The 27722-nt window shown below is 40.3% G+C and overlaps 1 protein-coding gene across 1 annotated transcript in view; it reads right to left on the bottom strand.

Moving 5' to 3' along the window:
• Positions 1 to 26706, bottom strand: part of KIF20B (kinesin family member 20B) — a 79034-nt gene extending 52328 nt beyond the window's left edge. Inside the window, exons 1-14 of the mRNA XM_074999539.1 lie at positions 26551 to 26706; positions 25563 to 25649; positions 25331 to 25450; positions 24946 to 25084; positions 16843 to 17027; positions 12553 to 12607; positions 11550 to 11744; positions 8364 to 8475; positions 7786 to 7857; positions 7555 to 7701; positions 6174 to 6336; positions 4841 to 5212; positions 1566 to 1705; positions 315 to 465 (exon numbers count right to left, since the gene is read on the bottom strand). Of these exons, the coding sequence (XP_074855640.1) occupies positions 315 to 465; positions 1566 to 1705; positions 4841 to 5212; positions 6174 to 6336; positions 7555 to 7701; positions 7786 to 7857; positions 8364 to 8475; positions 11550 to 11744; positions 12553 to 12607; positions 16843 to 17027; positions 24946 to 25084; positions 25331 to 25450; positions 25563 to 25649; positions 26551 to 26706 (2094 nt within the window). The remainder of the gene's footprint in view (positions 1 to 314; positions 466 to 1565; positions 1706 to 4840; positions 5213 to 6173; positions 6337 to 7554; positions 7702 to 7785; positions 7858 to 8363; positions 8476 to 11549; positions 11745 to 12552; positions 12608 to 16842; positions 17028 to 24945; positions 25085 to 25330; positions 25451 to 25562; positions 25650 to 26550) is intronic.
• Between the last annotated feature and the right edge of the window lie 1016 nt (positions 26707 to 27722).

The following is a 27722-nucleotide window of genomic DNA, read 5'->3' as shown; positions in this document are numbered from 1 at the left end:
GAATTACTTTTCATTTTATAGTGCACATAAATGTAAATCTGAATGTTCATCCCTTGAAAAAAAACCCAAAATAGATCTTGTTGAGCTCTTTAATGACAACCTAGAAGGTACCAACATCCAGTTTAATAAGAAATAAGGTCTACCCTAATTAGAACAAGGATTCTTGAAGTCACCATCACATCAAATTCCTTGGTCTTTGGAGTCAGTTTACATCAACTCCTAGCCAGGAAAATGCTCATCCCTTAACAGAAGGTTAGTTAAGAATACAAAGCCAGATTCTTCAACTATTCACACAGGGGCTGGGGGACAAATACCTGCATTCCAGCTCTTTCATTACAATGCGAATCCTTAATCTCCCGTTCTTCATCCAGGTTTTTGGTACATTCATTTACCAGCTCCTTGTAGATTTGCAAGCGGCGTTCAGAAGTTTCTTCCAGCAACTGTCGTTCATGAGAAAGGTGTTGCCTGTATTTAAAAAAAGAAAAAGTTCCAATGCTAGAAAATTGCTTTTGTAAAAAAATAACTATTATCCGTGTGTATGTCTCACACTAACTTTTGACCGTTAGCGAGCATGGGAGAAAACCCAGGTTCTTGTTTGGTGAACTGTGTTAATTTTAAGTCACAGCTGCTCTAACAACTTTCGCAAGTGCATTAGCCTTGTGTTCAGAAACAATTAGATAACTAAAAGTTATGAAAAAAAAATGTGAATCAAGGATTTCACAAGGTTTTCTGAAACGTGCATCTTACTAGATGTAAACTATACACTAAGTTGATGTGTAGTTCATCAGGATTCCCATTCAAGCACTTTTCGAGCCTCATACACCAAAATTACTCAAATACAGTAGTGCATTCCCTTTATCCTCCATTTACATGGAATATACCTGCAGTTGATACAGGGATTGGAATTTACAGATGTCCAAAGTCTGTCTTAAAAGGTCAAAGTTTTATTGCTTAAGTTCAGGACTTCTAGAATTGAAACATTGTTCTGGAAAGCATTTATATTGGCCCATCAATTAGAATATGCTTGCAACAGGTTTTCTTCCTGTAATTTTAGGAGACATTGCAACAGGAAGCTAGAGCTATAAAACTTTACAATTAATACCACTGAAAACGTATGCATCATCTTCCCAATGAGGTGAAATTTGTTTTTTGCCTTTAAGATCTTGGGACTAAAATGTTTTTTCTTTTTAAAAAAAAAAAAAGTGTTCTGAACTTTTAGTGGATTAAAATCAGTCATTACAGAATGCTGGATATTTTATTTTTGTGTGTTTAATGTATAGTTTATATACATGTTGCTTTCACAGTAAGTGATTAATATCAGAACTTTGGTAGGGATATGAACTAGCTTTGACAGGTTAAAGGACTTCAAATTAAGAAAGCTAGGGGAAAAGGCCAGAGCAATCAAAAAAGTTGCAAAAGGAAAAAGATACGCAAAGAATCTTAGATTAGTTTCTAAGGGAGGCAAGGTGGGGAGGAAGACAGCTCAATTTTATTTGAAGAAATCCATCCATTTGAAGTACAACTAGAAGACTACAAAAGAAATCTAAGCAGAACGTTAACTTCACCTGAAATCTGTTTCCCGTTGAGTAAAATACTGAGTAAATTCTTGTGTGACTTCTTCACGAATTTTTAATTCCAAGAGTAATTTATCTTTTCTCTCATTGATCAGCTTGTTTTTCAAGTCTTCTACTATATTTAGTAATCTCTGCAATGATCACAAATAGTCTTTTAATGCTTTTATAAAGGAATGTTCTCAAAGATTATTTTGCGTTCACAGCTCCAAAATAAAAGTTTCTTCATAAAGATGAGCACATTGGTTCATATTTCATTTTGAAATGAGGGCAGTCATTGTGTCTACATCTACGACCATTATCAGAAAAACAGAAGAACTGAAGGTTATATTAAGATGTTATACATGTTAAACTGCTATACCAGTGCAAACCATTAACACTGTATACACAAGTACAGTAAACCCTCAATTGAACAGACTCTGATATAATGGACTTTGGAAATAATGGACACTGACTGCCAGCCCCCTGCCTCCACCTAAATAACTTCTAGAGACTCACCAGAGCTGCTGCTAGGGTTGGAGTAGCTGCTGGAGCCACCAGGGCTGCAGGAGCCACTGGGGCCAGAGGGGGAACTGCAATGGGGTACAGGAGTTCTCCTCCCACAGCCCCAAGTGTGTTGAGCGTGTTGGTGCCCGGCCACCACTGCCTGCAATGGCGCTGAGCAGCAGCCATTGTATTGGAGGCTGCTGACCACTGGCAGGCTGGGGGCGGCCACGTTCTACCTTCATGTGGGAGGCTTGAAGCCAGGGACTGGAGGAGCTGCAGGAGGTGGAAGGAGCCAGGCCGGCATTCAGCTGCTGTCCTGGTAATTGGGAGAGGAAGATGGAGGTGTGAGGGGGAGAATGGGGCAGGAGGGGGAAGGAAGAAGGGGTGGAGGACAGGAGTGAGTGATGGGCTGGGAAGGTCAGTGCATCATCATATAGTATAACCAATTGGCTATAAGGGACTTTTGGCATTAAAACAGACACCCCTTCATCCCATTGGTCCACTAAATCAGGGATTTACTGTACCCAAGAACATTATAGTAAACTACATCAACCCATAGGAAAAGTTTTGTAAGAAAGAATGGAATCTGTCACCTTGTCAAAACAAGGTGAAAATTTAATTTTCAAAAACAATATATTTTAAAAAGAGACATCATTTCTCAAGATGCATTGGATGGTAAATATATTGCCTCAGAATACAACCCAATGCAACAGTGGTTTTCAATCTAGCATTGCTCCATATCAGTGGTGTCTAAAAAGAAGACATCCATCTGCCGCATGCCCTACCCCCCGCAGCCAGGCTCTCTGCCCCTGGTGACTCACCAGCTGGTGTGGTGGCACAATGCAACGGCTTGAGTGCTCAGACACCATGTGGCTGGCTCAGGCACCGTGCAGCTCTCGGGGCTGCCTGGCATCCAAAGAGCCACCGTGCAGCTCCCGAGCCAGCCACTGTGGTACCTGAGCTCCCAAGCCACCACCACTGCGTGGAGTCCAAGAAGCTGCTGCACGAGTCCCCGTGCAGCCATGCTGCCACACCAGCCCACTCACCCCACGTTCACCACAATATTGGACACCTTGGCTACATATTAAATGGATGAGCAACCTCAATGTTTGCTTCCAGAGATCTTGCATGCATAGAATATAGGCATATAAAAGGATTTGTTTATATTACTGAAGTACACAGTTGCCTGGACTGTAAATGTAGTACATTGAGAAGAGGCCAAAATATATAGACTTCAAAAATGGGTGCACAAAATTAAATCATGCCCAAATCCAAACCTTAAAAAAAATCCATTTTGTGCTCAATTTTCCACAGCAGGCAGAATGCTTCAGTCCCCTCAAATACCTGAGCGGAAGGATGACATCTATCTATCAAGAGTTATGTTGTGTTTGTGCAAAATTACCTGGTGACCCTTAAGTGAACGGCCACACTCGGGCACGTTAGGGCGAATTGCATGGGCACTTGAACAACGCGGTGAGGTACGTGGGGTGGAGGCAGGGTCCAGAGACCCTTTTAAATTGTGATAGGGAAATGTGCCTTTGCACAAAAGGCTAAACCACAAACTCCAGACCAAGAACTGAGGAACCAAATGAACTGGGGAAGTCTAACCCAGTTAGCAATGGAATTTACTGAAGTGCTTGCAGACTGCACTGTCTGCAGCCACCCCCCTAGTCTAAAATTGACAAACAGGAAAACCCTATACAGAAAAGAGCCATGGACTCTGACCTAGCAGCCCAGAGGCGCAAGCTGCATACCTTAAAAGGGAAAAAGAAGTATGGGATGTATGGTTGTGTAAAAAGGGGAGGGGGCTGAGAGGGGCTGCAGGCAAAGAGAAGCAGAAGCAACCAGGATGTGATGCGTCAGGCCTCGGGAGGAGCCAGCAAATGGCAGATCATAAAAGGGGGCAACAAAGTAAGGAGGAGGAGGAACTCCCGAATCCTGGAGAGACTGGATGCTGTCTGCAACAAGGAGTGATCACCCTTCGCCACTCCTCCCACCTGCTCACGAGTTAAGTAGAGTAGTGTGTGAAAACCTATTGGTACCACAAAGAAATTTGTAACAGTATAGCTTAGATAGCCAGATGCAGTGTTTTATTGTTTGTTCCTGTACCTGTTCAGCTACGTAAGTAAAAGTTAGCAGTTGCATTTTATCTCTGACTTTTCTTTTGATATGCTGCCATAGCTATGTGTATTGTTGTGTGTATGTCTTTAGTTTTATGAGTCTGTAAGGGTCACATGTAAGGCTGAGGCAAAGATGCCCCAGGACCCCCGAGAGGGCTTTGACCCAATGACCGGGAAGTTCTGAAAGCAAGCTGCCTCAGCTGGGAAGCGTGGTCCACTGAACCTCCGTGTTCTCCGTATGTCACTTTCTCCTATTAATCCTTAAGTCCTATCCCCTGAAACTCAAAAAAACTCACACTTCTTGGGGATAGATAACACATCTTAGAAATCAGGATAGATAACAGCCAATGAATTCCACCAACCCATGGGCTATTTTAGAGAACTACTGGGAGTTAGAAAAACCCCAAGGGGTGTTTCTTTTCCTTTTGGGTGTAATCCTATTCCTCCTGTTAGTAGTGTGGTGTAAGCCACAGCTATAATTACATCAGTTTCGTAATAAATAGCACAAATCACTCTCAGTGGAGTGGGCCATCACTGAGAAGCAGCCCTCCCTTTTCCCCAGTTCAACACTTCACCCACCTCTCACCTCCACCCTTATTTAGGACTTGGGGCACAGCTTATTTGCTCCTCAGTGTTGACTCTGAAAACACTCCAGATACATACCAGATATTCTTCTTTTCCAATAGTTACTGTATTTTCTTCCTCATTTGGCATCTCTTCTGCCTTGTCATGCTCTTCCTCCTCATTTGGCATCTCTTCTGCCTTGTCATGCTCTTCCTCATTTGGCATCTCTTCTGCCTTGTCATGCTCTTCCTCATTTGGCATCTCTTTTGCCTTGTCATGTTCTTCATTTGTGTCACTGTTATCCATAGGTAAATCACCGTCATCTTCTATCACATCTTCTAGGCTCCTGTCCCAAAGCACTGTGGCTCTTTTTCTTGCTACTGGCATTTTAGTGTCAGCATTAATTACAAGAGACATTTCTCTTGCAGACTTCTGCTCTTGGGGAGGATTAGAAGTGTCTAGAACACAAACCTGTTGAGGGAAACAGATTGTCAATTATTTGTTAGACACTGGTTTAGAGAATACTAAGCACTTATGGAGGTAGCCTGCAGCTATGGCGCTCACTTAAGCATGCAACTGTGGGCTGTACTACATTTTGTTGGCAATGCCCAATTGGTGCTATGGCACCTGTTTTCTGTCACACTGCAAAACAGGATTACTTTCAGAGTGCGGAGAAGAGCGGGAATCATGCAGAAACGGCACTGTTCTGAGACCTCTCAGCTCTCCTGCAACAAAGCACAGGAGATTGGCTAGAGGACTAAAGCCACCAAAGGAATGAGTTGCTCATTCATCTGTCACAGAAGAACTGATGTGTTATTTTGGTATGAACAGGGAGAGACTACTTTGATAGCCAAAGGCAGCTTGTCCCTTTTGCAAGTTCAGACTACATTTAGTGCGAGAGAATAAGTAATCACCCAGAGACTGGAAGAATTTCAGAGGGAGGTGGAAAATATGTACTTCCTACAACGTGCTAGCTGACAACAAATAGCTTATAATCAATAGATGAACAAGGTGAGATGTTTGCATTAAAAACATTCATATATTTTAAAAATTTTGTGGCAGATCAGATATAGGACAATCCATGTGTGTGAAGTTGTCAGTTTCTAGTTTTTAATGGTTCACTACCTGGTGGAGCCCAACAGAGCATTATAATCACAATAGCTTTTTCTGAAGACTCATTTTTTTAATGTTTCCTCACCAAAACTATTAAGTATTTTAATAAGGAAAGATTACAGAACATTTAATCACACTTCATGATTAAATTAAAATTTAGAATCTAAATTAAAAAAGAATCACTGAAGTATGACATAGGTGGGATTTTAGAATTGCTTTAAGTGCAAGTCTAAATTTTACAGAGGTGGAACTACTAAGTTCTCCATAACAGAATTTAGAGGATTTTAAAAATGAAGCTACAATATTAGAGTGCACTTACTTTTTGAGCAATTGCTGAGAATTTCAGCACATTGAGTGTTTCGTCATATGAAGCAGCACACTGGCTAATGTTTACTATCATGTGTACCTTCCCTTTGCCACTGAAAAAGCCTTGAAGGAAGTGAGTTAATTTGCTTTCCCGAAATGGAATGTGTAGCTGCAACCTAAAAACGTACCAAAATTATATATATTCTAGTTAGTAAGGAAAAAAACTTCAGTAATAACAATTCAATATGCAATTCCTATATTCTTTAACCATATAGAATACCCACATTAGGTCTTAGCTTAGTACCATTCTAATAAATCTTGTAAATGTTTAAATTTCTAATCACACTTCTAGAGATTCTACTTCACACAGATATTTTTAGTTCCTCACATTGTAAAATTAGAAGATACGTTGTTTGCTGCATGCTCTTGACAGCACTTTATATTTAGCCAGTTGCACTGTTTCGCCAGTGTTGTTTGGTTGTGTGGGTCTCCTATACAGTAATGAGGTGAACATGCAGAAAAAGAAGGGTGAAACTGTTTCACCACAAAACACACAGGATGCTTAGGAGCAGGTTGTTTAACTGAAGCTAGATTTTTTGTCATCTTTAAAAACTGGCTAGATTACTAATTGATGGTGTTTTCATAGTTTAATGTATTATAAAAACATTTATTTCCCGAGGTGAAAAAGTCACCCTTGTGCAGAGCAAGCATAAGGTCTATACACATCTTACCGCCTAGTTTGAGGACATATGAGGCACTTGGGCTTTGTGCTAGCCCTTTAAATAAAGGGTAATGGAAGCAAAGTAAAACTGCTGTGATGTAGTACAGTATTCAGAGATATCCTTTAATTTTAGCCACATCTATCCAAGGGCAGCTGTTGAATGCACTGGTGTAAGGACAAAGCCCTTTTTATATACATGGAATTTGGCTTACTGCTAGATGCAGTCCTCCCCAAATCCACCTTCTCCACTCAGAACCTCTTGTGCTACACCACCCTTGCCTGTACCTTATTACCGGGTCCTGAAATCAAATACACAAGCACCAGCAGAATGCATGTGCTTCACAGAGCGCACAGCTGGGGAAGAGTGTAAGGGTTTCCTGCCACAAAGCTTGGTTTACCAGTAAGTCTGTCAGTAGTTGTGGAGGACTAGGAAATTTTCAAAACAGGTGGGAATTTGAATCAACAGAAAGAACAGCAAAATGTCTCAAAAAGAACATTAACTGATGCATTTTTCAAAAAAACTGCTCTGCAGTGAGTTTATCAGACTTAGCAGAAATGTTGCACATGGGAGTGAAGAGTCCAAGAAATTTAAACTGCTTTTTCTACCATAATTATAGTTAATGTAACATGCTCTTATAAAGCCAAAAAAATTTCAAGTCATAACAGCACCTACTTTGACTGTTGACTGTTCTTGAGTGCATTGATGCATTTGCCTAAAATCAGTAGGGAAGTGTTAATATTTCCACTCTCTTTCAATCTATCACCTTCATTGTGAGTCTTGGTACATCTTTCTGAGCCAGCAAGGTCACAGAGCGACAATCTGAAAAAAACAGAAGAATAGTTTGCAGGAGGTTTTGAAGTCAGCAAAATTAGCATTTGCTTTGAAGTGAACACCATCACTTACTCATTGACTCGTGTTACTTGAGGAGTTTCAGAATCTTCAATCTTTAACATTTTAACAGTGAATATGCTGTGACTAGAAGACAGATAAAAATATTTAAAAACTGGTTTAATTTCAATATGTAAATTCAAAATATTCTCATCTGTATAATGCCAGCTGTGAGGAGAATGTCACAACTGAAGATATATTGCAAAATGAAAATCTACCTTAACTCAACACCCTATGCTTATGGAAATATATACATAGGATCTAAACACAGTTCCCACACCCAACTTTGTATTTTTCACTGAAGTCTTAGGATTTTTTGAAACCCCGTATAGAATGGAAACAAGGCAAACAAAATTAACAGGTAAGTGCCTTACCTTCAAGGAAGGCATTATAGCAAAAGGTGTTTAATTCTTTTGTAGGTCAATGTTAGAGCAAAAATTGCAGTGTTTGTTCACCATTAAAGTAAGTCAAACCAGAAACTAAAAGGTCTGGGTTCTCCCATCAACACAAGTGTCACAGAGATTTTAAAAACTGGCCAGTACTTGTGTGTTCTACTGCCTTATATCAAACCATACCAACAATAGTTCACTCACCTTCTACTGGAGTAAGTATTCAGTTTTGTGCAAGCAATGCTCTGATGCTTCAACCCAAGCTTCAGAAGTTTAAAAGCTTCTTTTGCATCAGAAATCTGAATCCACTGCAGGTCTTAAGAAACACCAATATTACTTTTAAATGTCATCTCTAATGGGCGATAGATTAAAACATGCATCTTGATTAGCTCTAGCATAATAATTGTATTTAGACTGGGTTTTTTTCCTGCTTTAATATGCCCTCTTGCGAAAAGGGTGATTGCACTTGACAACTCTTTAGCTGTGTCTACACTACAGAGTTCTGTCAACAGATGTCACCGTCAACAGATATTTCCTGATAGAAACAGGCTCCCCGTGTCAACATCCTCTGTCGATAGAGAGCGGACAGACTGTCCAGCCCTCTGTCAACAGAGCAACGAACTGGAAGCTCTGCAAACAGGGTAGCCTGGTGAACCAGAAGCCCTCTGGGTTGCTAGAGGGCTCCCCAGAGCATCTACACTTTTTTGTGGTCAACAGACTGTGTCAACCGAGGCGCTATGCCTCCTACTGTCAAGACAGAACTCTGGCGGGAAAAATGCTGCAGTCTGTCGACAGATTCTCAACAGAATGCATCTCTGGTGTAGATGCTCCCAAGTTTTGTCGAAGAAGGCCTCTTCTGTCGATAGAACTCAGTAGTGTACACCCAGCTTTTGTGATCAACGGAACCAATCTTCCTGAAAAAAAAGCCATTGATCAGTAACAAAATACTGAAGCCCATACTGATAAGCAAAATAGTGTTTGTACTTGAAACCATCACAAGGGACTTTCCAGCAATATTAAGACTGTAATTTTTATTAACTAAAAACACGGAAAAAACCCAACAAAATTAGCCAGCACCAGCTCTCAAAGTAATGCTGGACTGTGAGAAAAATTGAAGATTAGATCAAATTTTGTTTTGTTTACTTTATGCAGCCTTGCATTCTTGAGAAAGTGTAGTCAGTCTTCAGTGTAAGGGTATTTACAGGCATGTCTAAGTATGTCTTTCTTCTGACCTTGTATAAAATACATGCGTCAAATCTCTGTGTTGTGTACACCAGTTAAATTGGCTTTCTAGGATAAGCCTACGCTGTAATTAAACTCCTGCAGCTGGCACAAGCCAGCCACTTTGGGCTCACGGGTTTTGGGTTAAAGGGGCTGTTTAATTACAACGTACTTCCTACCTGACAGCGACTTAGAGCCCATCTAAACTGCAGTTAGAACAGCTCCTTAGCCTGAGTCAGCTGACATGGACTACACTGTGGGGTTTTAATTGTACATCAGACATACAGTAAACCCTTCATTTAATGGACTAGTGGGGGGGAAGGGGTGTCCGTTAATGCGGAAAGCCCATTATAGCCAAACGGTTATACTGTATGATGATGCACTTACCTTTCCAGCCCATCACTCACTCCTGTCCTCTGCCTCCCCAGCTTCCCTTCTCCTCACATCTCCATCTCCCTCCCCCAATTCCTAGGAGGGGAGCTGAATGCCACTCTGGCTCCTTCCACCTCCTGCAGCTCTCAGCACAGCAGCTCCGCCAGCCCCCAGCTCTGAGCCACCAGCGCAAAGGTAGAGCACAGCCACTCCCAGCCTGCCAGGGGGTAGCAGCCTCTGACACCATGGCTGCAGCTCAGCGCCATTGCAAGCAGCAACAGCCGGGCACGGACATGCTCCACGCACACAGGGCTGGGGGAGGAGAGCTCCTGTGCCCTGCCAGAGCACACCCACCCCCGCTCCAGCACCTCCTCCAGACTGGTGGCAGTGACTCTGGTGAGTGTCCAGCATTTATTGGGGAGGGAGGGGCTGGCAGACAGTGTCCGTTATTTCCTAAGTCTGTTATACCAGGGTCTGTTAAATCAAGGGTTTACTCTACTGCTACGGGCTAAATCTATATCTTGCAAAGGGGATGACAAAAGTACATAAGATCGTCATGCCCAACAATCATAAATAAAGCCTTATTGGGCCTTCTGAACTAGACCTAGTTACATCTGTTGCCTGTCTCAGAACTTATGCTGGAGTGGAAACAGGTAAGTCAGAGCAAGCCCTCATAGAATTTCCTTTCATAATTCAGCCTAGTTGTAACAAGGATGGAATTCTGTTCACTATTAGCCTGAGAGAGTTGAAGACAGGCCTTCCACAAGAAGTTCGTAGTTGTGTCCCACAAGAAGTATCGTGGTTGTGAGGCTGAGTTTTGACCCGATAAACAGAGATGCTACACAGCAAGAGACTCTTCCTATGCTTATCAAAAAGCAGAAGTGTCCTTGGAATCGGTTTGTTGAAAACAAAAGTCACTATGTAAAACCAAACAGCTTTCTTCAGTTTTGTTTCCAAGATTCACAGTATTAGGAAAAAACATGGACTTGGGGAAAAACGTCTTCTAAAGGAAAAATTAGGGAATGAGGTGAGCATGCTGGTAAACAGGGCAACATTGTGCAAAACCTCCTAATAAATACACAAGCACTTTAAATTTGAGTGTGAGAAAGTTAGGAAACATTGCCATTTTCGGAACAGATTACTCATGCTTACTATACAATGTAAAGACTTTCCTAGCCTGCTACAGTAAATGCTTGTTTGTCCAGTACTTGATCACCCAGAACACTCAAATAACCAGCATAACTCTGGCAAACACTGAACCATGACAAGTCTTCCCCTTCTCACTGACACAGAGCAGAACCAAGTGCAGGAGCAGCACCCTGCCCCTCGGGATCTGGTCTGCTCAGTGCCCGCCCTGAACCCCTCCATGCTGCATATGTGTGCAGCTGGTGAGCTCCTTTGCTGTCCTGCCAAGTGTCAGCCACCCAGAGCAGCTCCCTGTGCAGTGCGGCCATGTGCGAGCCCCACAAGCCCCTCATGACACATGGCCAAAGAAGATCCCCGCAAGCAGCCCCCACACTGAAAGGGTAACAAGCAGCGGTTGAGCGGGAGCTGGCACTGGGGCAAGGAGTTGAACTTTCTTATCAGGGGGCCACTGACCCATGCCTGTGCCTCCCCCCAGCTGCTCTCTATTAACAGGAATATTTGATCATCTGGCAACCTCCCAGTCCCAGGGTTGCCAGATATGAAAGAGTTTCTGTAAAAAGTTAGTTCACATTCTTCAATGCTGGCAACAGGATGAATACACCTGCAATTCAAACAAGTTTTGCTGGTTATGAGAAGTAGTATTTCAGTTACCTTTTACATAAGAGCAGCCTTTGATGTCTTGAGCTAGACGCAGCACCCTTCTTTTCTTGTCATTTGATATTGGGAGCAATAAGTCATAAATGCACTCATTGTAAATCTCACAAAAGGAAACCCAAATGGAAAATTTCATGTATCTTGCCATGCTCACGTTCGGTTGTTCATGTTCTTTTAAAAATTCTTCCAAGTCTGCCAAAACATTTACTCAGTTACACAAATACATTACTCTAAAGGCTTCGTTTTAGCAGGGTAACTTTAGTTAACAGTTAATTGTAATCATATCAGTGCAGAAGATACAACATGTGAACTTGGATTTAGGTCAAACTACCTTATGAGAACAAGACACTTTTGTGATCATAAGCACCTAACATCTTCTGCTCAGCTGGGAATACCTACCTACCTACAGTAATCATGAGAATAACTGAAGCTCACCTGCTCTAATTCAGCGGTAATAATTGCTTTAAAAAACAAGTTTGAAAGAAGTAGCTATTATATAGCTGAACTTTCTACAATAAACATCATTACAACACACCTGTCAATTTTACACTAAAAAGCTTGAGACTATTATTTGACATATTTGTCAGGCCTATTTTGGATGATCATCCTCCGTCTCACCCACTTTGGATAAGTTTAAGTACTCATGTAAATTGTTGGGCTGATAGCACTAGATACTACCACCAGATGGGCAAGTTCCTTTTGCCACAGCTACATCCTATTCTGCAGCCTTAATTTGGACTTAGATAAGTACTGCAGTCTTCATATCAACTTTTATGTTTGGCCTCTCTGCCAAGTCTGCAAACAGTAGTGATTTGTATCATGAGACCCATCTACAAAAAATTGTATTCAGATTAATTTGTTTCACACAGACCAACCAACAGACAAGTTCAACTACTACGCACCTGGGCTCAAAGCAAATCACTGATCTGGAGAATTGTCCTAGGCCTTTAAAAGAGAAGGGAGGGCATGGAGTACTAAGTGCTTTTAATATAGTACATACCTTCAGATGATTCTGAAGTTTTGCTGTGATTGTTAATGCTGTTTTGAGAGTCTACCTATATTGAAGGCAAAAGAAAGCAGATTTGAAAATACTTTGACTTTATTTTGTCACGGTCAACATAGTATTAGAATCATAGAATACTAGAACTGGATGGAACCTCAGAAGGACATCAGATCCAGTCCTGTTCTCACAGTAAGACCAAGAACAAAGCTGGGCAAAATACTGCCTGTGGGCCAGATTTGGTCTGGCAAACCATTGGATCTGGCCCAGGGACACAGTGGGGAGCCTCAGATTGGGGCAGGCACAGAGCCTTTCTCCCACACTGCTCAGAAAAGTGGCTGCAGGGCCCTTTTCTTCCCTCCAATAGCAGCATGCACATGGGGGCGAGAGGGGGAGTGGAAGGAAGAGTGAGAGAGGCAATGGGAGCTACCTGTTTCAAGCACCCCTTCTCCTGCCCTCAGACTTGCAGCATACAGCTAGGCAGGCAGACAGCCTTCCTAAGAAACCTGCTGGGCTCCTAGCCAGGAATCACCTAGGTACATTTCCCAGTCATGCCGGTCTATGGCACCCCCCCGCATTTCCCAGCCCATATCCTAGCCCCCTCCTCCACCCATACCCCCTCTCCCAGCCTCTATCGTAGCCCCCTCCCTCCACCCATACCTCACATAACCCAAATCCTCTGCTTGTCTTCCTGAACCAAGACCCAGCACCCCAATCTCCTGCTGCAGGTAATCCAAACCCCACACCTCTTCCTGCAGCCACAGTCCCTTGCCTCAAGCTCCCTTCTGTACCCAGCTTCCAACCCAGACCCCGCACATCCTCCCATTAATATTATGCAACAATGCAGACCTTGACCATTTTCCAAATTCTTGGTGTGCCCGACCCCACATCAAAAATTATTGCCTACCTCTAACCAAGCACTATCTAGTTCATCCCCAACAGATGGCTATCCAATCTGCTCTTAATTATCATCAATGATGGAAAATCCAGAACCTCCCTAGACAATTTATTCCAGTGCTTACCCTACATGACAGTTAGGAAGTTTTCCCAAACTTCCAACCTAAATGTCCCTCGCTGCAATTTAAACTCATTGCTTCTTGTCCTATCATCACAAGTTAAGGAGAATAATTTTTCTCACTGCCCTTCATAACACCTTTTTAGGTACTTGAAAGCTATTATGTCCCCTCTCAGTCTTCCCTTTTCCAAACTAAAGGAATCCAATTCTTTCAATTTTTCCTCATAGCTCATGATTTCTAGATCTTTAATCATTTTTGTTGCTCTTCTCTGAACCTTCTCCAATTTCTCCATGTATTTATTGAAGTGTGGTGCCCAGAACTGAACACAATACTCCAATTGACACCTAATCAACACTGAGTAGAGCAGAAGAATTACTTCTCACATTTTGCTTAAAACACTTCTGCTAATGCATCCCAGAATGAACGTCTGCTTTTTTTTTGCTACAGTGTCACACTGTTGATTCATATTTAGCTTGTGGTCCACTACGATCCCTAGATTCCTTTCTGCGGTACTGCTTCCTTGATAGTCACCTCCGATTTTCTGTGTCCATGAAACTGACTGTTCCGCCATGAGTGGAGTGCTTTTTTTTACTTCAGACCACTTCTCTGGTTTTTCCAGGTCATTTTGAATTATGACCCTATTCTGCAAAGCATTTGCAACCCCTCCCAGCTTTCCTGTCATCTGCAAATTTTATAAGCATACTCTCTGTGCCATTATCAAAGTTATTGATGAAGATATTGAACAGAACCAGTCCCAAAACTGAGACCTATGGAATTCCACTTGATATGCTCTTTCATCATGACTGTAAACCATTAGTAAAACTAGGGCCGTGTCTACACTAGCCCCAAACTTCAAAATGACCATGCAAATGGCCATTTCAAAGTTTACTAATGAAGCGCTGAAATATATATTCAGTGCTTCATTAGCATGCGGGCGGCCGCGGCACTTCAAAATTGACGCGCCTTGCCGCCGAGCCCCGTCAGGACGAGCCGCGCTTTTTCGAAAGGACCCCGCCTACTTCGAAGTCCCCTTATTCCCATCTGCTCATGGGAATAAGGGGACTTCGAAGTAGGCGGGGTCCTTTCGAAAAGGAGCCCCGTCGGGACGAGCCGCGCAGCGGCAAGGCGCGTCAATTTCGAAGTGCCGCAGCCACCCGCATGCTAATGAAGCACTGAATATGTATTAGTAAACTTCGAAATGGCCATGTTTCGAAGTCTGGGGCTAGTGTAGACATGGCCTAGATGTTTAAACAGACCAGTTTTGTAATATAGTGCTACTCTCCACAAAAAGCCAGTCAATTGTACCAACAGCACACGAACATAAGTTTATTGGCCACATGAAATGGCTGTTAATATCCTAAGACTACAGAGTATCAATCGCCAAATTTCTAATGGGCTGCACGTCAAACTTACAAGCTTGGAACAGCAACAAAAACAGAATGCTCACTTAAAGAGCTTAGTCAAGTGGTTGTGTCACTATATGTGCTGTTAAAAGTCTGCTTCAAGCAGGGGGGAAAAAAAAAGATTCCAAAGACTATGGAGTACCACTTTTTCTGAACGTATGCTTGTAAATCAAAGGAAAAGTAATTGTTACAGGTAATATTTTTAAGTTTTTGTATACGTCCAATATCTAGTTTTGCAAAAACAACACAGCAGGCCTGCCAATAGCAGAAACAGAATTCATCTACCACGGACTATGAACACATCTAACAACATATCTTCAAAAGTAAGTAATATAGATTGTAAGTGTGGATCTTTATATGAGATCCAATATGCTGATTCATGCTCATCCACAAAAGCTAAGTGGTTATATATCATTGAAACCTCAAAGGATGTTTATCCTTATACACACACCGGGCAAAATCCTGGACCCACAGATATACATTAGGGATGTTAACCAGTAAGCATAAGACTTGCTGACAGGTTTGCTAGTTAGCCAGCCCTTGCTGGTTAACTCAGGCACCTTCGGGACAAGCAGCAGAACCCCACGGTCACCACCAGGCCAGCAATGGGATTTGGTTTAAAATGGTTAACTACTATCATTTAAGCAGTTTAACATCCCTAACATAAGATGGGTGTTTTTCCCACTGACTTCAGTAGGCCAAGGTGCACCCACTAAGCACGAGTTACAACCTCTCTCTCCCCAGTCTGCTCAACTTTCTCTCCTTCACCCACCTCTCTACCCTATTAATTGCTCCCTCACAGATATTCAAAAACATAGGATATACTTCTCTGGTCTTTACAATTTGTTAGATGCCTATATTTCAGTCCGCCTGATCTATTTAAAATTCAGTTACAGGATTCTATATATTATAAACTTAACTGGTATCTTGACAGTATGCTGTCATCTCATTAACAGCTCATAACCTGTAGATATGATTTAAATTATGTAGATTTTTTCACTTGTTCTGCAGATGGTGCGCTGCAGAAGCTGCCTCTTAGTTTATTAGAAATCTACACTTAAATGCTGTCTCCTAATTGTAATGGCTACACCTCAGAACATTTTTTTTTTTTTTATCAACAGATGTAATTTTATATCCCCTCCGACTTTGCTATTACACAAGAACTTGACAGTCCATCAAACATTGCTGCACATTTCACAAACGCTCAATGATCATACACAAGGTACAAAAAAGTAGTTTAATTAAACCTCAAAAATTAGCTCCACTGCCAGAAACAAGCTGTTTGCTATCCATTGACAGAAAACACACTGACCAACCCAGAATCTTAGTGGCGGAAACATCCATTCAATACGCACCAGCAGCCAATAAAGCAATCAGAATGTTGGGAATCATTAAGAAAAGGGATAGATAATACAACAGAAAATATCATATTGCCTTTATAGAAATCCATGGTATATGCACAACTTGAGTAATACATGCAGATGTGGCCGCCGCACCTTAAACAACCGGAAAATGTTCAGAAATGGCAACAAAAATTATCAGGGCTATTGAATGGCCATATGAGGAGGGGTTAATACGAATGGAACTTTTCAGCTTGCAAAAGAAACACTTGAAGAGGGGGGATACAATAAAGGTCTATAAAATTGTGAGTGGTATGGGTAAAGTAATGTTATTAACACCTCAAACACAAGAACTGGAGTCACCAAATGAAACTAATAGGCAGTAAATTTAAAACAAAGGGAAGTATTTTTTCACCCAACCTCCATGTGTGTGTATGTGCATGCATGCATGCATGCATGCATGCATGTGTGCGTGCGTGCACGCACACACACACACAGAGCATAGGTACAAAACACAAAATTCTGCCCTACCTCCTTCATTAGACGAAGCACCGAGTTTTTAACAGCAATTTCTTCTCTCACTTGTTCTTTAGTCAGCCTTATATAATCTCTACATCGAATGGGTTTCAAATCCATTTCCGGATACAGTTTACCATAAATGTTTTTAAACAACATATTCATAGTTCTTGGCAGAATACCAACATCATCTTCTGTCCCTGTAATCAAGATACAAGACCCACATTAAGGCCCTGTATACTCTAGGAAAGCAAGACTAAGTTAGAATTCTCATCTTACCATTCAAGATATAAAGTGGAGGTAGGGGGTCATTTTCCCTCATATGCCATCATGGCTACAGGACAAGCAATCCACAAATATGTTTGTACTTCCTGGAGTGCATCCCTTAGATGACAGGTTTTGCTTCTCTGAAGGACAGTAGCCCACAGTTCAATCTGGGTTGGGTTGACACCCTCTTGTTTCCAATTAAATTAAGCCAACCAGCCCAATAGCATTTGACACTTGCAAGAAACTCCTGTCTGGTAGACTAACTGGTAACAGACTAAAGCAACTCATACAGCGTTTTCAAGATAAAAATATACATTTACCCATTTAAGATAAATAACAGCCTGAGAAAAGGATTAAGACAACAAAAGATTTTACACATCTGCTCTTACCTACACCTTTCAGTCTCTTCAGATGTTTACAGTGGTTACACTTAACCACGATCCTCTCCTTCCTACCCGCCATCCCATTCCTCTTCTCTGGGCAGAGACAGACTACCCTCTTACGTTCTCTGCCCATGTCTCTCACTAGCAGCATCTATGCATCAATACCTCCTGGCGACCCAACTGCTTGAAAATTAACTGTTTATGGCCCTTTTGATTGCAAGACTCTGGCAATGATACATACAACTGTGTATCTTTTCACTGATGCCTAGAAAGAGGCTTTTCTCATTTGGTTGCCCTCCTATTACTCCTTTGAAGTTCTTCTCCATGAGAGACCTTCTACTGTTTTGTTCCCTGCTCGCTCTTCCTAACCATGCATTTTAATTCAGCTGTGCCGTACACAGAATCAAGCGGGCACACCAAATTATGCATCAATGTAGCAATTTCTCTAGTTCTCCACATACGCCCTTTGGCATGACCTTTCAGTGACTAGAGAAGATGGTCATGTGATCCAATTATTTGAATGAAGAAAAGTCTATAGCATTAACTATCAAACTCAGAAGGACAGCTCAGGTCACAGCATCTTTTACTTTCTTACCTGTCCAAGGAAGGAGACTTATCCTCTACTACATTTGCTAAGTACTACATGTAGTGTGCTGCCTCTGAACAGGAAAACACAGAACTTAAACAAGCGAACTAATTTATGTCTCTGGGGGCAATTTACCTAAGACTCAAAACTGTAATGCTGTGTCACAATGTGACTAACAGCAAGTCTTTGCTCAGGAAGGTCTTTTATTCCACTTACCTTCATTATGGTTTCTCATGCCCTCTTTTCTACAAGCACTTTGGATTCATGACCAGTGACTAAAAGGCATTCTGTAGTGTTATAGTTCTTCTATTGGTCCATTTTAAATACACTTAAGAAGCATAAAGTACAGCATTACCCTAGCAACTGCATCTTTGGTTCTTTACATTTAGTTTGTCTATCAGAAGTAATGGTGATACAAAGAGGCTATGTTGGGGCTACTTCTCATTAGGACCTTGTAAGGGAATGATTGCCTCTGGGGCGATCAACTGGAAATCTAGGCAGTTTAAAAAAATTTCAGAATCATACCTATCCCCATTCTTCACCCCACCTCCAGCACTGTGTTTTCACAGGGTTTGTTGTTTTTTTTTGTTTTTTTTTTTTAAACTCTAACTGTCCCCCTGTTGCTATTGGAAAGGCCTTCACAAAACACCAGCAGAAGTTGGCTAACTACAAGGAGAAAACTATTAAGCTGGCTACACAAAAAGCAGTAACACGTACACTAAGGCCAGGTCTACAGTATGGGAAAATAAATTGACCTGAGATATGCATCTCCAGCTACAAAAATTGTGTAGCTGGAGTTGGCATATCTTAAATCAATTTTGGCTGTTTTCCCTAGTGGGAGGTCGATGGGAGAAACTCTCCCGTCAACTTCCCTTACCCCTCGGACTACCAGGATTGATGACAGCATCCTGATAGTTCAATTTAGTACGGCCCTACTAGGGGCACTGAATCAAACCCTGGAAGATAACCACCAGTGTGTCCGTCTTCTGGTAAGTACAGACAAAACAGTGGTTTTCTCCACTTCTTCTGTTACTTGTAATACCAGTAAACAAAGTTCAAAAAGTTATTTAATTTGGTGTATTTTTCATCGTCTGCCTGTCCCATAAACTTTATTGCTTTGGATAGAAAGCTTTACTATATTTCTCAGTTTTTCAGAGCCACCACAAACACACAAGATCAATGAGTTTAAAAAAGAAAAAAAACAAAAAAAAAAGAGGAGCTGGTACTCAGATGACTCCCCACCTCCAGCTCCCAGTCAGTCCCACGGATGGGGCTGTCAAGGTGTCAGTACTACACACCAGCAAGTACACAAAAAAGGCACCGCATAAGGTTATCTGAAAGTTGGAGAAAGTTAATCTAGTTCAGATCACTACTCCTGAATCAGTTGTTACATATTTGAGCAAGCGAAATCCCTGAAATTAACAACCATCTGAATGAGTTGTCAGTACTCATTAATAATAACCTACCACTAGTTCTTCAGGAAACTACCCATAAAAAGTTTATTAGAGCTAATAAAGCAACTGATTAATTGTTTCAATAACAATAAATTCCAAATAGAACAAGATCAATCAGAATAGTCTGACACCTCTACCTGATATTTTTGGATCCATTAACACCTATTACGGCAGCCACAGTTGTTTTGTTAATTATAACCTCTGACTAAATTAATACAACAATAGACAGATCTTATTTTCCAACTTTTTACAGGAAAACTTCTGGAACTGAAGGAAGAATGACATCTGCTGGTCTACGGTGATAATGACTTAACAGAAAGCCACTGCATCATTGAAGCTGCACAAATGGATTTAAAAATCAAGGAAATTTAAATCAAGCCTCATTTAAATAATCAGCTTCAGTCAGCTTTTCCATTTGTGCTTCAGCTCTTTTCTAAAGAAAGTTGAACTCTTATTGATTGTTATAACCATTAAAATGTTGATTCACAAATAAATTGTGTCCTTTCATGAACATGTACACCTTTTGCTATCTTGGCCATAAATTATATACATATTAGTAGTTATATAGCTTAATATTTTCAGATTGTTATTAACTGTGAATTTTAGTATACTAGAAAATACTAAACAATATGTTGCTTATTTACTGAATAAGTAACTTCTCACTCACAACACAGTAGGATGGCATATGGAATTTAAATTAGCAAAAATAATACAAAATTTGTATTAAATTAAACTAGAAGTGTTTTCAATACAAACTTTTCTTATCAATACAGATGCTAGATTTATGGACTAAATAATGTAATCAAAGATTTCTCATTAGAGGGGTTAACTGTACTCAAACTAAATATCAGTTCAGCCTGGGAAATTTTTCAATTATGCCTAAGTAAAAGTGACTTGAGCTAAAGTCTTTATTCATCTAGGTCTTTTGAAATTGACAGTCTAAGGCCGTGTCTACACTAGCCCCAAACTTCGAAATGGCCATGTAAATGGCCATTTCAAAGTTTACTAATGAAGCGCTGAAATACATATTCAGCGCCTCATTAGCAAGCGGGTGGCCACGGCACTTCGAAATTGACGTGGCTCGGTGCCATGCGGCTCATCCCGACGGGGCTCCTTTTCGAAAGGACCCCGCCTACTTTGAAGTCCCCTTATTCCTATGAGCAGATGGCAATAAGGGGACTTCGAAGTAGGCGGGGTTCTTTCGAAAAGGGGCCCCGTCGGCACGAGCCGCGGAGCAGTGAGCCACGTCAATTTCGAAGTGCCGTGGCCGCCCGCATGCTAATGAGGCGCTGAATATGTATTTCAGCGCTTCATTAGTAAACTTTGAAATGGCCATTTCGAAGTTTGGGGCTAGTGTAGACACAGCCTAAGTTACTTAGGCTAATCTTCAAGTTTTACAAACCAGCACATCCCATTTCATCCCTCTTTGTGTTCATTCATTCAGACAAGTTTTCTTGCTTTTTCAATTCTCCATTAATATTTCAACTTTGAATAAACTGGTCCAAATAACGAAAATATTTTCTGTGGCTGCAGAAGGAATTGTGGCAAAGTCAGATTAGCAATTAACTTTGATTCCGGGTGTTGAGCTAGTGACTCTCTTTCATTCAGTGTAGTGACTTTCTTCAAAAGATTAGCCAGTAGGCACTGCTTGAACGAATCATAGAACTCTAGGACTGGAAGGGACCTCGAGAGGCCATCAAGTCCAGTCCCCTGCCCCAATAGCAGGACCAAGTACTATCAAAACCATCCCTGATAGACAGAGACTTGTTAAGGTTGGCGTGACCAATGTGTGATTACTAGATACTCATGTCAGAGCAGCAGAATCTTCTTCAGCAGTTCCGTTTCTACCCTAGTATTTTGGGTTGAGAGTATTAGCAAGAAAATTACATAGAGCAAGTGTTTGATACATCTGCGTCTTTACTGCCTGCTATTTCCTTTCTTCGGTGTCTCCCTTAGCTCCTTCCAAATATCAACAGCATCACAACAGCTGTAGTCTTTCTGCAGTTTGCCACAGCTAATGACACATACTGAAACCTATTTTCTACAATTCTCTTTAGTCTGATGTTGACTACATTAGCTATGATAGTTCCACCTATTCAGTCATGCTCTCCTTCGCAACTTATACTCACAGTAAGCCAGTTTTTAATACATACATCAAAACAGTCATCCACTGAATTACATCATACATCTTGGGAAGAAAATTGTTTAGATCCTCCTTCTCAGGCCAGAGAACATGCAGCAAAGTGGGGGCAACATTGTGCTGTTTCAACATTTTCCTTTATTCCAGAGTCGTAATGATGTCTTTGGCAAAAAAAAGCATCACACAAGCACTGCAATCACACAATATATTTCAGGTTCCCTTCTTTGTTTTTACTATATTTCTCTCCTGGATTGTTCCTTCCTCATCCTTGCTAAGTTTGCAGCATTATCTGCAACCGAGTCACACAGTGATTTTGTGTTTTTATTATAGCTTTTACTGCTACTTTCTTTAATATCTGATGTATGGGCATTTACTGAAGTATTAATCATTTCTGTGAGATGCACAACATTGTTGTCACACAAATCACATATTACTGGCTCATTGTGTGCATTGCTATACTCATCAAGACTCAGATTAACTAAATTTCCCTTAATGTTTTCTGCATACAGTTCTGATTTCCTTCTCATACAGGGTGTCCAGCAACCTTTCAAAAACGTCTGCTCTTCTGGGCTGAAAGTAGTCTTTTTGTAAGGATTGAACAATACGGATGAAAAATTTGTCCTACACAAGATGAAATGAAGAATTTGTTGCATATGTGAACTAAGCAAGCTTTTTATCTATGGCGTCTTGTTGGAATTTGCTGGTTCAGATTATGAACTCGTTTATAGTTATATTGGATGACAGAAGGCTTTTAAAAAACAAAAAACAACAGAAAAATAAATATAGGTAGTTATTTTCTCATGTATTTTTAGTTACATCTCTGCTGGTAGTACCAGTAGATGGCTCTTAAAATATAATAATTTCAGACAATGAACATGAGATTGCCCACATTGGTTAGACCAAAGGTCCATCTAACTTGCAATAGTAACCATTGCCAGATGTCCCAGAAGGAATGAATAGAACAGGTAATCAAGTGATCCATTCCCTGGATGTTGATTCACGTATAATCCACACATTGATTAATGTTCATAACCCTTTATGTCCAAATTGGACCCTGAAAATAAAGTGATAAAAAAAAAAAAAAAACTCACTCACTCCCTCAGTGCTACTCACTTCATAATTTTATTGATTTATTAAGGTTAAGATTCTTCCTATAAGCTGTCTGAATCAAAATTTATTTTAAACCAATATGTATAGCAAAATTAATAATGCACACGGATTATCTAAATCTATTTAAACCCTCATCTCTAGACACACAGCTAAGTTCTTGACAAATTATTTTAAATGGTAAAATTCCTAAATGACTAATAAAAGTTTCACTTTTAAAAACAGGAAGTCTTCAGATAGGGTGTTTGATTATATTGAGCAATAAAAAACTCATTTCAGAAGTCCAATAACAGTTACAAATGTAGTTGATAAAACACATCCATTCTGTGTTGGACAGAAACATTTTGAAATTCCTAAGTAATGCACCTTAACTTACATTATCATAAACTTGTGTTTTCCATTTACTAGCACAGTAAGACATTGTAAAACAGTTAATAAGAATGGTTGAAAAGTAAGTTAGTTTACTAACAAATTGATCCAGATTGAAAATGACAATGGAGATGTATCTGTAGAAAATCATTACCTTCTGAGAGCATTTTCAAACTGTTATTTCATTTTGATAAGCAGGCTCTTTACTGCACTGCATTTTGCACGTTTCTTTTCTACCCAGCAGTACAGGAATTTCTTGAAACTAATCACCAAATGGTCTTTTATGAACTGCAGCCATAGCAGTTTTAACACCTTCAGTCCATGGGTGCTGAATTCAAACACTACAGACTGCACTCTGAAGAATCTTGTCCCTTCTTACTAAAATACACTGCTTTGACACCAGTTTTGCGTCTTTCATTCTCCCTTGTTATATAATTCCCCGCACCACTCTCAGAAAACAAAACAAAAATAATCCATGAGTTCAGCTGTTGCAACCCACTTTTGCCCTATAGGTTTGTTTTGTTTTTGCCTTTAGAAAAAGAGACAGGTATTTGATAAATTAGTGTTTTTATCTGTCTGTGTGCACATGCAAAGAGACAGGCAAGGACATAACACCAAGTCTCCAGAAGCATACAGAAGCAAGGGCTGGTAGCAACTGGTAGATTGATGCTTTTCCATGAGCTGGAGAGCAAGTTTCCATGGTGGATCAGAATCACACACTCTTATCAAATGAGCCAATCAGAGCTGAAGTAGGGTGATACTATAACATAAGAGGTAAGTTCAGTGGACGATCCTTACGAGATACATGATGGTACATCTTGGAGTCAGAGGCCAGGTCCCCAATGCTTGTGATAACTTTGACAGTCTCTTGCACCCAGTAACATCTGGAACCCCACAGGATAAAGCCCTTAATATAGTGCATGTTGCAGGGGCACTGAAACAATCTGTACAGTGGTGATGCTAAAAGCCATTGAATCAAAACCTCTAAACTGGGTATGTGATGGAACACACTTCAGGCAGCAGCGCCAACAATACTTCCAATGCCTACGACCTGTTGTGCTAGATTTATGAAACTTCCCCTCGAGTGTTTGAAGCAAAGCTGTGAGAGGGGAGAATCTGTATAAAAAAGCAGCCTTTAATTCAAAACTTTGCAATATGCTGAATCCATGAGACAATTTTTATTTAAATTTATTAAGAGATTATAGCAAATTTATGCCTTTGCATATTTTGTATTGAATTCAGATGTTTAAGTAGGTTTCTTTTTAGAAAGAAAAAGTTTGTCCTTTAACTAAAAAAAATAAAAAAATCCAATTTAATTTTTTTAATCTATTTTTATTCATTCTGTGTTGGAGAATGTTACTGCCACATAACGGTCACATAACTTTAGCAGCTTGTGAAAATTTGAATGCTATGCACATCCAAAGCAGTTTTGTATACAAGTTTCAGAACAGGGCTGTTTTCTCCCCATTATGGACAATTATTTATTTATAGCTGACATTAATTTCTAACACATCCGTAATATTCCAAGTTTATTAACAGATAGCTGGTAAGCATTTTGAATTCTAGTTGCTATTTTTTTAACCATTTAACCTGTGCATAATCTCTAATTTTGAACTAAATGTACATGTGCTTCTCTACTACAAAGAGACAATTTTTTATTGCCTTATTCAAGAAGAGTTGCAAAGTCCAAATAAATATATAAAGGGAAGTAATCTTATATATACAGGCCAAAAACTAAAAACACTTGAATAATATTTGGCCCTCACACACAGATTTTGTAATTAAATGGTTCCAAAAAAATATTAACATTACCTTGAAACGTGTAGGTTTTTCCAGCATTTGTCACACCATAAGTGAAAATAAGACGATTGTGGCCCTCCAAGAAGTCCTGTACTGGCTGTTTCACAGTACCATCAAAGAATTCTTCCTGAGTTGTTTCAGGTCCAAATACCTATGCATAGCAAGAAGCACTTTATGACCTTCAGTTGTTTTAAAAGGGACTATGGAAACTGAGTTGGGGGAGGTGGAGTGGGCAGAAGTTTACATTTAGGAACTTTTCATTAGTTAAATGTATGACATGTTCCCAATTTTAAAAGAAATTTAAAAAAAAAAAAAAAAAAAAAACTTAGTTATGGTAAGATTCAGCACATTTCCACATTGCAAAAATGAAATTTTGTCCCAAGAATCATCTGCTTACTCGTGAAAAAGTGAATTTCTGCACCATCTGTCCTACATTTTTTTCACTCAACCGACAGCTCATGGAATTCTTAGGGCCTTTCAATATAACGCTAGCTGAGTCTTGAATAGAAACGCAATCCTGTAAAGGAAAAAAGTTAGATTTTTAAGCTGCAGAAAAAGTGTACATCTGTATCTTAGCTCAACAAGTTTTATAAAGAAAACATTTAAGTGTTATGCACAAAAAGACACACCTGTGATTCATTTTCTTTTTCAGACGCTGTAAAAGGTCTGATACGAAGGCAAACTTGTATATGTTCCTTGGAATCCAAGCTGTTCCTCTTAAAAAAAAAATTACCTTCAATTAATAGCATTGCTCATATTCTTAGTTTGACAATTAGCAAAGTAAAAAATTAAATACTAATTATTTCAGGTTGCCCATACACACACCATAATTCATGCATTGCCGCAAGTGCTTTGGCCTGTCTGGTTGTTTCACAGTACCATCAAAGAACTCTTCCTGAGTTGTTTCAGGTCCAAATACCTATGCATTAGCAAGAAGCAGTTTATGACCTTCAGTTGTTTTAAAAGGGACTATGGAAAGTGAGTGGGGGGAGGTGGAAATCATCTTAACCTTATAAGACAATTAGGACAACTTCTTATGGAATACAAAGATATGCTTTTCAGTTTAGGCCAAGTTGTAACTGAAAATAAAAGTCACTATTATACAAATAACATTGTGCCTCTGGGAATTGATTTCTGCTTTACTAGGGCAAGGCAGGAGGTAACAGTAGATTTTGTCAAAATTTGATGAAAAGTTATTGTTTATAATTATCACTTTTTGTGTTGGCATCAAAAGTATGCAGCAAAAAGAAGTCACCACCTACACAGTGTGACAAAATAGAACCATAATAAACTGAAAACAAACAGACCACAGTCACTAGACACATACAGATAATGTCTCTGAATCTCCCTTCCTCTAGTGAGAGAAGTTAGCGTCTTTTAATCCAAGTATTTTTTCTGATGGACACCAAACACAGATTATACAACAATAGCACTAACCAGGCTTAAATAGAGGAATTCATTTCTAAAGCATCTAATTAAAATGTCTCCTCCTTACTGATATGGAGCTATGGATATCCTCATTGCCATATTCTTAAAAGCAACAGGACACACAGATGCTTTACAATTTAAGTAATTTAATTTTTAAAATTAATTAAATAGACTATTCAATATTCTCACCTGGCTTACATCCAAGTTTGAAGAAACCAGGGAAAATTCATCTGAGAGGTCTACTTTAAGGTCCTCAACATTTATTGGCCCACTTCTCGGAGGTAGCTCAACACTAGCAATGTAGGACGGTCTTATAATTGTTGCTTTATCCAAAACTGGCTCCATTCTGCAAAAATAAAGCAAACTAGCTTGAAGACATGAAAAAGCAACATAGCACAAGTTCATATTTTCATATATATTTATTTTCAGCCTTACACATATGGTTTCCATCAACAAGATGGGGCAAAAGGAAAAAAAAACATCCCAAGAAGTACACAAACTATCAAGTATTAGCTCCAGTGACCAAATGTCCCGTTTTTAAAGGGGCAGTCCAGTATTTAAATCCTCCTGCAGGTGTCCCTACTAGTCCTTAATAATTGTCAATTGTCCCACATTTTCTGTTTCTCCCCTCCCACTGGGGACAGTAAACTCCCATTGGTGGGCCCTGTTGCACGCTGGATCTTTGCTCTACACCCACCCATCTGCCAGTGGTGAGTGTTGGGGATCCAGCAGCTGATGATGGGGATGGACATGCAAAACTGATGGTCATACAAAGCTGCAGTGTGTGGGGCAAGGCAGTCCTCTGGTGGGTCCATCAGTGTCTGCTGCATGCCTTCTAATGGTGAGCAGGTTCCCCTCATTTCCCTGATCTTTTGATGGTGGTGCCCACAATGTGAACAGGATGTGTTGATGTACAGCAAGCATGAACACCCTCTGACAATTTTTATTTTGTTGACTTTTGGGTGTCAACGTAAGTTTTGTGAACAAAACTTGGTGGTGTAGACATACCCTAAGACACACTTTTAGGAGACAAATCTAAGGAATTGTCCCAGACTGAGGCGTCAATAAGGGTGGTTCAGAAACCAACTGATAAATGATAAAGTAATAAAAGACCAAGACTAAATGCTACTCACCCAAGTGTTCAGAAGGATTCAAATCTGAAATTGAAGAACTACTAAATATGGCAGTGGTTCAACCAATATGCCACAGCACACTGGAGTGCTATAAGAACTGTCTTAGCGTGCCATGAAATGTCATCAGTTTCCCCTCACTGTGGCTCTTTGCAGAGCCAGGGCAGAGGGGAAATTGACAACTACACGACAGCTGTGGTTCAAGCAGCAAGGCTGCCTTGAGTCCCAGAT

This window comes from Carettochelys insculpta, chromosome 7 (genome assembly GCF_033958435.1).
Source record: "Carettochelys insculpta isolate YL-2023 chromosome 7, ASM3395843v1, whole genome shotgun sequence".
Classification (NCBI taxonomy): Eukaryota; Metazoa; Chordata; order Testudines; family Carettochelyidae; genus Carettochelys; species Carettochelys insculpta.
Note: the sequence above shows the minus strand (reverse complement) of the source record. Positions and strands in the feature narration are given on the sequence as shown.